At 47.3% G+C, this 13,431-nt stretch overlaps 1 protein-coding gene across 1 annotated transcript in view; it reads left to right on the top strand.

Annotated features, from left to right (window-relative positions):
* ARFRP1 (ARF related protein 1) overlaps nt 1-13,079 on the top strand; it is a 31,178-nt gene extending 18,099 nt beyond the window's left edge. Inside the window, exons 7-8 of the mRNA XM_081323848.1 lie at nt 9,038-9,138; nt 12,400-13,079. Of these exons, the coding sequence (XP_081179974.1) occupies nt 9,038-9,138; nt 12,400-12,487 (189 nt within the window). The 3' untranslated portion in view covers nt 12,488-13,079. The remainder of the gene's footprint in view (nt 1-9,037; nt 9,139-12,399) is intronic.
* Nucleotides 13,080-13,431: the final 352 nt, after the last annotated feature.

Genomic DNA, 13,431 nt, shown 5'->3' with positions numbered 1-13,431 from the left:
CATGAAACGTCTGCAAGAAAACAACCAGATGACTGCCAGGAACGCAAATCCTTCCATCCTCCACCATTCGGTCAGAACTGAAGAAGCTTTTTGGATGAGAAGCGAAACTACTTCAAGGGGAAAGAAAGAAAGTCCAGTTGCCTTTTGAGGGGCACCTTTGGGTCTTTTTAGCAAGGCTTGGATTCGAAACGCGACTTAAAGGCGAGAGTTCTCGGACCTTCAAGAGAAAAGACGGGCGTTTCTGCGTTCCGCCGACGGATGAGTAAAACTGCTACCGTGTCTTCCCACATTGTCATGCTTTAAACATTTCTGGTCTTAACTCCACACGAATGTTTTGGAAAGAGAAATTGGGTTGCTAAAGGATTTCAGAACAGCGTAAGATTGCTTAAAAAGACCGGTTGGGTGGTGTCTTTAAGAAACGCTGATGGCTTTCAAGTTGAGGTGGTTGTGTAAACTAACTCGTCGTGAGTCACTTCTCGCTCATGATGACATTTTCATGTGTTTCTTCAATGCTATTTATTACTTAATCCTGCCCTTTTCCCTCGCATTTTAAGGTTTCAATCACAGGCAACATGTCAAGAGCGAACTAAGGTCCTTACTAGTGGATTCAAAAGGCGACAGTGTACGGATAGTCCTTGACATACAAGCCATCATTTAGTGACCGAAAAGGCACTGAAAAATGTGACTTAGGCCTGTTTTTCACACTTAGCTACCGTTGCGGGTCACATGATCAAAATTCAGACGCTTGGCAACTGGCTCACGTTTATGACGGTTGCCGTATCCCGGGGCCACGTGATCCCCTTTTGCGACCTTCTGGCAAGCAAAGTCAGTGGGGGAAGCCAGATTCACTTAACAACCGTGCGGCTAACTGAACACCTGCAGTGGCAACAAAGCTGGCGAAATGGGGCAAAACTCACTTAACAGACGTCTCACTTAGCTACAGAAATGTTGGGCTCAGTTGTGGTCGTAGGTCGAGGACTGCCTGTTTACTGCCCCTTACTGCTTTACAGCCCTCTCTAAGCAGTTTACAGAATCAGCATTATTGTCCCCAACAATCTGGCTCCTCCTTTCACTGGCCTAGGAAGGAAGGAAGGCCGAGTCAACCTTGAGCCAGTCAGGATCAAACTCCAGACTGTGGGCAGAGTCAGCCTGCAATGCTGCATTCTGACTACTGCACCACCATGGTAGAGATAGATAGATAGATAGATAGATAGATAGATAGATAGATAGATAGATAGATGGATAGATGGATAGATGGATAGATATGATAAAGATTAGATAGATAGACAGACAGACCTCTCTAAGCAATTTACAGAGTCAGCCTCTTGCCCCCCAACAATCTGGGTCCTCGTTTTACCAACCTCGGAAGGATGGAAAGCTGAGCCGGTCAGGATCGAACGCCTAGCAGTGGGCAGAGTCAGCCTGCAATGCTGCATTCTAACCACAGCACCATCATGGAGATAAAGACAGACAGACCTCTCTAAGCAGTTTACAGAGTCAGCTTGTTGCGCCCCCCCCCCCCGGCAACAATCCCGAGTCTTCATTTTACCAACCTTGAAAGAATGGAAGGCCGAGTCAACCTTGAGCCGGTCAGGATCGAACTCCAGACTGTGGGCAGAGTCAGCCTGCAATGCTGCATTCTGACTACTGCACCACCATGGTAGAGATAGATAGATAGATAGATAGATAGATAGATAGATAGATAGATAGATAGATGGATAGATATGATAAAGATTAGATAGATAGACAGACAGACCTCTCTAAGCAATTTACAGAGTCAGCCTCTTGCCCCCCAACAATCTGGGTCCTCATTTTACCAACCTCGGAAGGATGGAAAGCTGAGCCGGTCAGGATCGAACGCCTAGCAGTGGGCAGAGTCAGCCTGCAATGCTGCATTCTAACCACAGCACCATCATGGAGATAAAGACAGACAGACCTCTCTAAGCAGTTTACAGAGTCAGCTTGTTGCGCCCCCCCCCCCGGCAACAATCCCGAGTCTTCATTTTACCAACCTTGAAAGAATGGAAGGCCGAGTCAACCTTGAGCCGGTCAGGATAGAACTCCAGACTGTGGGCAGAGTCAACCTGCAATGCTGCATTCTAACCACGGCGCCACCAGGGCTCATGAATGTCACGCCTGCAGGACATATTTACAGCAGGGACATTGCAGCCAACATCTGGAAGGTTTTGGCACCTCGGACACTCCCTGAATGCTAGCCAAGGGACCTTGTAGAGTTGTGGGTGAAACCCACAACCAGGATCAGGAACTGGCCGACTCCCGTTGCTCACCATTGGTCATTCCCGCCATCCTTAACCCGGCGGCCACGCAATTAAGACTTAAAACAAGTCTGGGAAAGTTTATCAGGGAAATGTGCTAATTCACCAGACGGGTTTTCTAGTGTTGACGTTGGGTTTGGCCACCCAACAGCCAATCACAAGACCACGACTTGCAGGAAGGTGGTATTTGGCCTCTTTTAAGCGATGGAAGAAGCTCAAACATGGGCACGTATTTCTGCTTGATCGGGTTCGCTTCTCGACTTCCTTCACCGCCGCCAGTCACATCAATTGCTTCCTCTCCTAGGCTCTTGGTCAACCAAGGAGTCATTCAAGGTCAACCTACAAAATCGTTTGGCAATCGCATCCTGGGCCAAGAGTGAACCAGGCGCTCCACAGATCCACCACCATATGAACAAGAGGTTCCTCAAGCTTCAGATTCACGAGGTGTCTAGGATGGACCACCAAATGGTTAGTCTACCAAGGTGGTAGCCCATTGAATCTGGATAGAAACTGTCCCACCCGGGCCTGAGGGTGTGGTGCTTATACCCACCACATGGAGTTGACGACGATGTTCTGCTCTGCACAACATCAAGGGGCCAGAGTGGGCCCGAGATCCCCCGAGACAAGCCATGATAGCTATGAACTCCAGGCCACAACTTGGCCTGCCATCTGCAACCTGGAAGGGGGGTGGAATTCTGCACGTCTTAAATTGGCCACGTCTGGATACCCCTGGTCTAGGTGGGGTTTGCTTTCTTCCCGAGGACGGGCAGCCTCGACGTACGACCAGAATGCAGCCCAAAATTTTGCTTGTTAAGTGAGGCGCTTGTTGAGTTTTTGCCCCATTTTATGACTTTCCTTGCCACAGTTGTTCAGCGAATCGTGGAAGGTCTTAAGTTAGCAACACGGTTGTTAAAGTCGATCTGGCTTCCCCCATTGACTTTGCTTGTCAGAAGGTCACAAAAGGGGATCAACCGGATCCCTGGGACACAGCAAAGGTCATAAATATGAACCAGTTGCCAAGCATCAATTTTTTATAAGTAAATATTTTATTAATTTTCTATTTTTTACAATCAGATACTTAACAGACAACATGTCGTCTGGGTCCATTAGTAATTCAGTGGTATATTATCAACTTCTTCAATCTAGATCCAATATTGCACCATCAAATGTTTCCTCTCTTCTTCCGGTAGTACCTGTTTTCCCACGCTAGGCAAATACAATTCTTGTTGTTATTAGTAAATATACAATTGAATATCAACCTGGAATTAAGGAGAAACTTCCTGACAGTGAGGATAATTAACCAGTGGAACAGCTTGCCACCAGAAATCGTGGGCGCTTAATCACTGGAGGTTTTTAAGAAGAGACTGGACAGCCATTTGTCTGAGATGGTATAGGCTCTCCTTTTTGAGCAGGGGGCTGGACTAGAAGACCTCCAAGGTGCCTCCCAGCTCTTATTCTATTCTGTTCTATTCTATTCTATTCTATTCTACAATCTGTTTATTATTCTATTCTGTTCTATTCTATTCTATTCTATTCTATTCTATTCTATTCTATTCTATTCTATTCTATTCTATTCTATTCTATTCTACAATCTGTTTATTCTATTCTATTCTACAATCTGTTTATTCTATTATTCTATTCTATTCTACAGTCTATTTATTCTTCTATTCTATTTTACAATCTGTTTATTCTATTCTATTATTCTATTCTATTCTATTCTATAATCTTTCTATTCTATTCTATTCTGCAATCTGTTTATTCTATTATTCTATTCTATTAAATTCTACAGTCTATTTATTCTATTCTATTTTACAATCTGTTTATTCTATTCTATTATCTGTTTATTCTATTCTATTATTCTATTCTATTCTATTCTATTCTATTCTATTCTATTCTACAATCTGTTTATTCTATTCTATTCTATTCTACAGTCTATTTATTCTTCTATTTTACAATCTGTTTATTCTATCCTTCTATTATCTGTTTATTCTATTCTATTATTCTATTCTATTCTATTCATCTTTGTTACATTTTTCTCATCATATCAATAATGTCGGTTTTAGATGAGTTTTCTAACTAAAACATATCCCCCAGGTGGTGGATGCTGCCAAGGTCATCCCTATGAAACACGGTCCTAAGTCCCTTTTTTCCAGTGCCGTTGTAGCTTTGAGCTGTCGCTAAGTGAGGACCATCTCTCCTGGAAAGGCTTTGGTGCAAGAGTCAGTTCTCTCACTGGCTTCTTTCGGGACACTTTCGCTTTCTCTTGCCGTTTCTTAGAAGTCGGCCGGTTTCTAGGAAAGCATCCCCTGAGTTAGAACGGAAACTTTTCAGCCACCTCCTCCTCCTCCTCCTTTGTTCTCGCAATTCCTTGGCATCTCTGCTCTGCACCTTGGTGCCAGCCCGTGCCATTGTTTTGCTTTCGCTTTCCCTATCTCTGTGCTCCGTGGCTCTGTGCCAGGCGGCGACGTGGCTTTCTAAAGCCCAAGTAGTTGCTTGAATGAAAGCTGTGAGCCAGGGGGTGGAACGTTTCTGCGTCACGGCCCTCAGTGCTCGGAAATTATTTCTGGGGTTTCACCCCCCCACACCAAAAGTGACCCCCCAACCCCCCCCCCCAGCTTCCAGCTTTAGAGGAACTGAAGCGGCGTGAAGATAAATGAACGGCCGTGTGTTGAGGAGAAACGTGTCGTTTTTACCCAGAAGGCACTGATCCTTGCAAAACGAGTGGGTGAGGAATCCTTGCTGCTCTCTCAGCCTGGCTGTCTTCTCGCAGACGTTTCCTTCCCAAGCTACGTAAGGTCGTCAGTGCACGGATGATGTTCCCGAGTTTATTTATTTATTTATTGAACTTATATACCGCCCTTCTCCCACAGGACTCAGGGCGGTTTGGTCATGAAACGGCTGCAAGAAAACAACCAAGTTCAGAGATCACCAAGGACCCCACAGTCGTTATTCCTCCTCCTCCTCCCTTCTAGCACTGATGATGTTACTTAGTTGGGTCATGAAATGTCTGCAAGAAAACAACCAAGTTCAGAGATCACCAAGGACCCCACAGTCATTATTCCTCCTCCTCCTCCTCCCTTCTAGCACTGATGATGTTACTTAGTAGGGTCATGAAACGTCTGCAAGAAAACAACCATGTTCAGAGATCACCAAGGACCCCACAGTCATTATTCCTCCTCCTCCTCCCTTCTAGCACTGATGATGTTACTTAGTTGGGTCATGAAACGTCTGCAAGAAAACAACCATGTTCTGAGAGCACCAAGGACCCCACAGTCTTATTATTCTTCCTCCTTCTCCTCCTCCTCCTCCCATTGATGATGTTCCCTATTTTGGTAATGAAATGTCTGCAAGCAAACAACCCACCAAGGACCCCACGGTATCCTCCTCCTCCTCTCCACAAACCCCACTCCCCCTAGCACTGATGATTTTACCTAGTCTAGTCATGAAACGCCTGCAAGAAAACAGCCAAGCTCAGAGAGCACCAAGGACCCCACGGTCCTATTCCTCCTCCTCCTATTGCTACTGATGATGTTCCCTAGTTTGGTAATGAAACATATGCAAGAAAACAACCCAGTTGTTTAGGTCCTCGTGGTCCTATTCGTCGTCGTCCTCCTTTTCCTCCTCTCCGCCAACTTTATGGCACTGATGATATTCCCTAGTTTGGGTAATGAAACATCTGTAAGAAAACAGCCAAGCTCAGAGAGCAACAAGGACCCCACAGTTCTCCTCCTCCTCCTCCTCCTCCCCCCAATGATGATATTCCCTAGTTTGGTAATGAAACATCTGTAAGAAAACAGCCAAGCTCAGAGAGCAGCAAGGACCCCACAGTTCTCCTCCTCCTCCTCCTCCTCCTCCTCCTCCTCCCCCCAATGATGATATTCCCTAGTTTGGTAATGAAACGTCTGCAAGAAAACAGCCAAGCTCAGAGAGCAGCAAGGACCCCACAGTTCTCCTCCTCCTCCTCCTCCTCCTCCTCCCCCCAATGATGATATTCCCTAGTTTGGTAATGAAACGTCTGCAAGAAAACAGCCAAGCTCAGAGAGCAACAAGGACCCCACAGTTCTCCTCCTCCTCCTCCTCCTCCCCCCAATGATGATATTCCCTAGTTTGGTAATGAAACGTCTGCAAGAAAACAACAAAGCTCAAGAGTGTCTACGGGGATTCCCCGTCATCCAGGTCATGGTTATCCCAAAGGTGCTTTTTCAAGAGGCAACTGGACTTCCTTGTTTTTCTTGGAAGGTGTTTCGCTTCTCATCCGAGAAGCTTCTTCAGCTCTGACGGAATGGCGGAGGATGGAAGGATTTGCATTCCTTGCAGTCCTCTGGTCGTTTGTACACTTTCTGAGAGTCCTCGAGGCTGCTTGGAGGTTTCAGCAGTTTTAAGAAGGCTCCACATCCTTTTTGCAGAAGGCAGAGGAAAATCACCAACTGAAGAAGCTTCTTGGATGACAAGCGGGGGTCGGGGGGGCGGCGTCATTAAGCAAGACTGCCTCACTTAACAGCCAACCCCAGTTGCGACCGTTTCAGATAGTCCTTGACATACCAGCCACACATGAGCCCAACATTTCTGTGGTTAAGTGAGACATTTGTCAAGGGAGCTTTTGAACCCACTTTACGACCTTCCATGCCGCAGTTGTTAAGGGAGTCACTGAAGTTGTTAAGTTAGTAACACAGCCGTTAAGTGAAACTGGCTTCCCCATTGACTTGGCTTGTCAGGGAAGATGATCATGTGACCCCAGGATACTTCGGCCGTCCTAAATACAAATCAGGTGCCAACAATTTGAATTTTGATCACTTGCCCCCGGGGGAGGCTGCCACGGCCGTCAGTATGAAAAACGGTCACAAATCACTTTTTTAAATCCTGTGGTAACCTCGAAAAGTCACTAAGTGAACTGTTGTAAGTCGGGGACTACCTGTAATGGGTACTCTCCATTGCAATTGTAGGTCGCGGACTGCATCTTTTCCAACATAATAATGAGGATGAGGATGAGGATGATACCCATTGTCATGGGGGCACTGGGAACTATGTCCCCAAAACTTTGCAAAATGCATCAAGAAACTGCAGCTTCCTGCAATAACTCCAGCAAAGCTACAAAAAAACAGCGCTACTCGGAACATCTTACATTTTAAGGAGATACCTGGTTGATCCCTAGGATGCTGGCAGCAACCCGTGTCAACCATTAGTGCCAGTCAATTTGAGTGTTCAGCTGACTGAGTTTCATTTTTAATGAACAGAAATAACAGAGTTGGAGGTCATCTAGTCCAACCCCCTGCTCAGGCAGGAAACCCTATACCATCCTGGACAAATGGCTGTCTAGTCTCTTCTTAAATCTTCCACTGTTGGAGCATCCACAACTCCTGGAGGCAGGTTGTTCCACTGGTTAATTGTTCTAACAGTCAGGAAGTTTCTCCTTAGTTCTAGGTTGCTTCTCTCCTTGGTTAGTTTCCATCCGTTGCTTCTTGTCCTGCCTTCGGGCGCTTTGGAGAATAGCTTGACTCCTTCTTCTGTGGGGCAGCCCCTGAGATACTGGAAGACTGCTATCATGTCCCCCCTCGTCCTTCTGTTCATTAAACTAGACATACCCAATTCCAGCAACCATTCCTTATATGTTTTAGCCTCCAGTCCCCTGATCATCTTTGTTGCTCTTCTCTGCCAGACGTCTTTCAAGCTACTCATGCTGGGATCGTTGAGAGATGTTTGTTGAATACAGATTAGGCAAAATCTGGCTCAAAAACAGTAACTGTGAGAGACCCAGTGGACGATCGCTTAAACATGAGCCAGCCGCGTGCAGCAGCCGCCAAAAAAACCTAACACTATCCTTGGTTGTATAAACAGAGGCATGGAATCAAAATCAGGTGAAGTATTTATATCACTCTATAAAGCCTTAGTAAGGCCACACCTGGAATACTGCATCCAGTTTCGGTCACACAATATATAAAAAAAAAATGCAGAGAAGAGCAACTGAGATGATTAAAGGCCTGGAGGCTAAAACATATGAAGAACGGATGCAGGAATTCGGTATGTCTAGTTCAGGGGTTGGCCACCTTGGCTCTTTTATGACTCGTGGACTTCAACTCCCAGAATTCCTGAGCCAGCATGGCTCAGCTTGGAAACCTCTCCCTTTCCCCTCAGCTTGGCTGGCTCAGGAATTCTGGGAGTTGAAGTCCGCGAGTCATAAAGCGGCCTAGGCCTAGGCCAGGGGTAGGCAACCTTGGCTCTTTTATGACTCGTGGACTTCAACTCCCAGAATTCCTGAGTCAGCGTGGCTCAGCTTGGAAACCTCTCCCTTTCCCCTCAGCATGGCTGGCTCAGGAATTCTGGGAGTTGAAGTCCACCAGTCATAAAAGAGCCAAGGTGGCCTACCCCGTTCTAGTTTAATGAAAGGAAGATTATTTGAATATTTGAGAGGCTGCCACAAAGAGGAGAGATCAACCTATCCTCCAAAGCCCCTGAAGGCAGGACAAGAAGCAACGGATGGAAACTCATCAAAGAGAGAAGCAACCTAGAACTAAGGAGAAGCTTCCTGACAGTTAGAACAATTAACCAGTGGAACTACCTGCCTCCAGAAGCTGTGAATGCTCCAACACTGGAGGTTTTTAAGAAGAGAGTGGACAGCTGTTTGTCTGAAATGGTATAGGGTCCCCTGCCTGAGCAGGGGGTTGGACTAGAAGACCTCCAGGGTCCCTTCCAGCTCTATTCTGATTCATTGATTGAATAGATTTGCCAGAACGTAACTCTTTAAATTTCTCTTCCTCCTCCAGAGCTGCATGTCGATCCCCGACATCAAGACGGCCTTCAGTGACTGCATCAACAAAATTGGGAAGAGGGACTGCTTGACGCAAGGATGTTCTGCCCTCACTGGGTAGGTGGGGAGATGCTGGAAAGGGCTGGTCAAGAGATGGCCCACTCACTCTTAGGACCCCTACTCAAATTGGCCTGGATTGGCCTGGATTCTAGAGGAACCTAGAATCCAAGAATGTAAGGGCTTGGAAGGGGCTTTGGAGGTCCTCTAGTCCAGCCCCCCGCCCACGGCAGGAATACACCCTTGCAAGCACCCCGACAGATGACCATCCAACGGCCGTTAAGTAGAGGACGTAAGTCCGTTGCAGTCGTTCTTGACTTACAACAGTTCATTTAACGAACGTCCGAAGTTACAACAGCACTTGGAAAAAAGTGACTCCTGATCGTTTTCATGCTTAACGACCGTCGCATCCTCTCTCTCTCCCCCCCCCGGTCACGTGATCCAAATTCAGACGCTTGGCAACTGACTCGTATTTGTGACGGTCAGAGTCCCGGGAGGTCGCGTGATTCCCCTTTTGCGAAACCTCTGACAAGCAAAGTCATTGGGGGAAGCCAGATTCACTTAACGACCGGGTTACTAACTGCAGCGATTCAGTTAACAACAGTGGCAAGAAAGGTAGCAAAATGGGGCAAAATGCACTTAGCAAATTTCTCACTTAGCAACAGGAACCTACCTGCCCTCCTTGCAGCAGTCTCTTCCCCTCCTCCTTTTGAAATTCTTCTGGTATCCAGCTATAAAATCTGTTCCTTTGTACAGACGGTCCTCAACTTACGACCACCACAGAGCCCAAAATTTCTGTGGTCAAGCGAGAGAGTTGTTGAGTGAGTTTTGCCCCACTCTACCCACCTTTCTTGCCACCGTTGTTAAGTGAATCACTGCAGTTGGTAAATTAGTAACATGGTTGTTAAGTGAATCTGGCTTCCCCCTATTGGCTTGACTTGTCAGAAGGTCACAAAAGGTCGTGCGCGAGATAACCCAGTAGTAAACCCAGTAAACAGTGGTCTGTAGTAAATGGTGGTCTATCTTGCGCTATCTACAATATCATACACCAGGAACAATATACATACATGTGCTAATACAACAGGATCCAACATACCACAATTAAAGCAGGAAACAGAAGACAGAGACCACATTAGCAGAACCTTCCCTTTTATACAAAGGCTCATAAAGAGACACAGACCCTGCTGAGTCATTTCCATCATTCCATCTTACATCTTACATTACATAAGCTGGTTAGCTGTTAAATCAGTACCTTGACAGGATCACTTGACCCCGGGACACAGCAGCAGTCATAAATACGAGCCGGTTGCCAAGCGCCCCACGTGATCCCTGGGGATGCTGCAATGGTCATAAGTGAGCAAAACGGTCATAAGTCGCTTTTCCCCATGACGTTGTAGCTTAGAGCGGTCACTAAACGAACTGCTGTAACTTGAGGACCACCTGTAATTTAAAGGGAGCCTAGAGGAAGATGTGGAGTTACCATTTCCCGCCGATTTTTTTAAAAAATACATATAAAAAAGTAAAATACCTGGAACAGAACATGAGAAAAGTGCCCTGGCAAAAATTCCCAAACAAGAATTCCAATCCGGTCTTGTGGTGAGCCGATTCATTTGCAACTGTGCCCGCTGCTCTCTTCCTTGGGCACGGAAAAGATCAGGCAGACGTTTCATGACCAAACTTGGTAACGCCATCAGGGCACTGGTGACGGTACCCAGTTCGCTAACGAAAGGTCTGCACCTCCAGATGTTGAACTGTAGGGCAATCCCAGTGCTGGAGAGTTGAGTCCACCTGCCTGCTTGGAATATGCTTTTTATTTATCAAATTTAGGTCCCACCCACTATCTAAAGTAACTCTGGGCAGTTTGAATGTAGATATATGAAAACTGGACACTCCTGTTCAGGGAAGGCCAGATATCTAGAACAGGGGTCCCTAACCCCCAGTCCGTGACATGCCAGCAACCGGCCCGCACAAACAAGCAAAGCCACATCCGTGGGATGCAGGCAGCACACAAAACCACTCACTCTCCAGTCCGTGGAAAAACCTCTCTCCACAGGACCGGTTCCTGGTGCCCAAAAGGATGGGACCCATGATCTAGAACCCCCTTAAAAGAGGGTTTTATAGAGAAGCCCTCTCTAAAGCAGGGGTCCCCAACCTATGGTCCACGGGCTGTGGCCCACTGGACACCGGGCTGCAGGACAGGCTGTGTGTGTATGCGCGCACGTACTCACCCCCACTCGCACTAGCGCCCGCAGACCTGTTTGTACATGCGTGGGGCTAGTAGCAGCAGTGGCTAGCTCCTGCGCGCATGTGCAAATGGGGCCGCTAGCACTCACGGGTTGCGCGGCCTGTTTGTGCATGCACACAGCGCTAGCTAGCACAGGCGGTGACTAACCCCTGTGCTCATGCGCAGACGGGACGGCCCTGTTTGTGTCCTTGTGCGGGCGGGCACAAATTTCCCAGCTGCCAGCATGAAAAAGCTGGTGAGCTCTGCTCTAAAGCAGGGCTTTTCAACCAGTGGTACAGGTACCACCTGGGGTACATTGGCACCTGGCAGGTGGTACGCGACCATCCTAGAAAAGTGGTAGCGCGGGAGGGGAATGAGCTGAACAAGCACTGCACAAGCACCGCACAAGCCTGAGCGAGAGACGGCTGGAGCTGCAGGGCTGTCAGGGCTCAGCGGAAGCGCCAGGATCAGAGCCAGGCTCCAGCTGGAGCTCGGCACTGATCCTGGCACATCTGCTGAGCCCAGAAGAAGCACCGATCAGCTGGAATGTTGCAGCATCTCCAGGGTCTTGTGATTTACATTCAGATGCTTGGCAACGGATTCATATTTATGACGGTCACAGTGTCCCAGGGTGCATGTGAAGTGACCAAAACCTGCTGCAACCACCCAGCAGATTGGGGGGGAATAAAAACCAAACACCCCACCCCACCCCCGCTGCCAATCCTCAACAGAAATGCTCACAACAATGAAAACCTCAGACAGGAGGAGGAGCGCCACCGGGCGGGCAGGCAGGTGTCTTGCTCGGCTGTGGCTCGGGGGGCTCTTTTTTCAGTGGCATTGTAACTTCGAACAGTCACTAAGCGAACTGTGGTAAGTTGAGGACTACCTGTACTTCATCACTTTTTTCCTTTTTTTTTTTTTTTGGTCATCAAGTTTTTGACACCTTGCTAGGCGGCTGGTGGTACTCGGATGTCGCCGTATCCTAAAAGTGGTGCAGTGGGTGGAAAGGTGGAAAAGCCCTGCTCTAATGAGTAGGACCATCCCAGAGGTGGTTTGGAAGTCATGCCGGAGCCTTCTGTGTCTCTCCCTTTCTACAGAAAAGGCATCCACGAAGGGATCGAGTGGATGCTAAAGTGCGTGGTGAGGAACATTCATCGCCCGCCGAGGCAGAAGGACATCACCTAGGAGAACCACCCAGCGGTCGCCATGCCGGACACTTTGCCTCCTTCCCTTCCCCCCTTGTTTCTCCTCCCCTCTCTCTGTCCCTGAAGGAGACTCCTGGGACCCCCAAATCGAAGACACGTTTGTCCCCGCTTGGGGTCTTGCAAGAGGCCTCATCCATCGGGAAGAACTTCGTGCTCTTTCCCGCCCCCTGACCACAGAGTGGGATGGGGATGGTTGATGTTCCACACAACGCACAGGGACGCGGCTCAATTTATTTTTTATTTTTATTTTTTTGCAAAACAATCAACCCGTTCGGGGAGGGGGTTGAAGACTTCTGGGTCTACTTGATCAAACGGAGCCTCGGAACACGGGAAATCCCCTTTTCCGGTGATCTTCTGGGTTGTTCCCTAATCTGAGTTTGCACTTGTGTGGAAAAAGGACAATCGGCAGTGGGGGAACAGACTCTTATAGCAAATATACAGAAATGTAGAGCTCACATGTGCTGCAGTTGGAGAGAGAGAGAGAGAGAGGGATCACTGCCGGAAGACTGTATCCGAGTTTTGTCCACTCGGTTCCCTAGATTTGTGCACAGGATTAAAACTGATTTCTTGTCTTTTCTGGTCTGCGGTTTTTCTCTACGGTGTGGTAGAAGAAATAAAGAGCCAAGGTGCTGGACTCATTTAGGAAATGTTTGGTCTCTGGGCGTGGAATGGGACAACTCGCCCAGGACAATTCAGCCACTCAATTTAATTACTTAAAATAATTTTAAAAACGATTCTGATTTTTGTCATACTCATTTCATTTTTGCATCCTTTCTGTAATGATTCTGTTCCACTATTTCTTCGGTATTAGTGTAGCTCTTGTCCCACAGCGAGTTGTAACAAAATAATAATAATAATAATAATAATAATAATAATAATAATAATAATAATAATAATAATAATCGTAGTTGGCTGACCGGCCGT

Source organism: Vipera berus (genome assembly GCF_964194415.1).
Source record: "Vipera berus genome assembly, chromosome: 3".
In the NCBI taxonomy this organism is placed as follows: domain Eukaryota; kingdom Metazoa; phylum Chordata; class Lepidosauria; order Squamata; family Viperidae; genus Vipera; species Vipera berus.
Note: the sequence above shows the minus strand (reverse complement) of the source record. Positions and strands in the feature narration are given on the sequence as shown.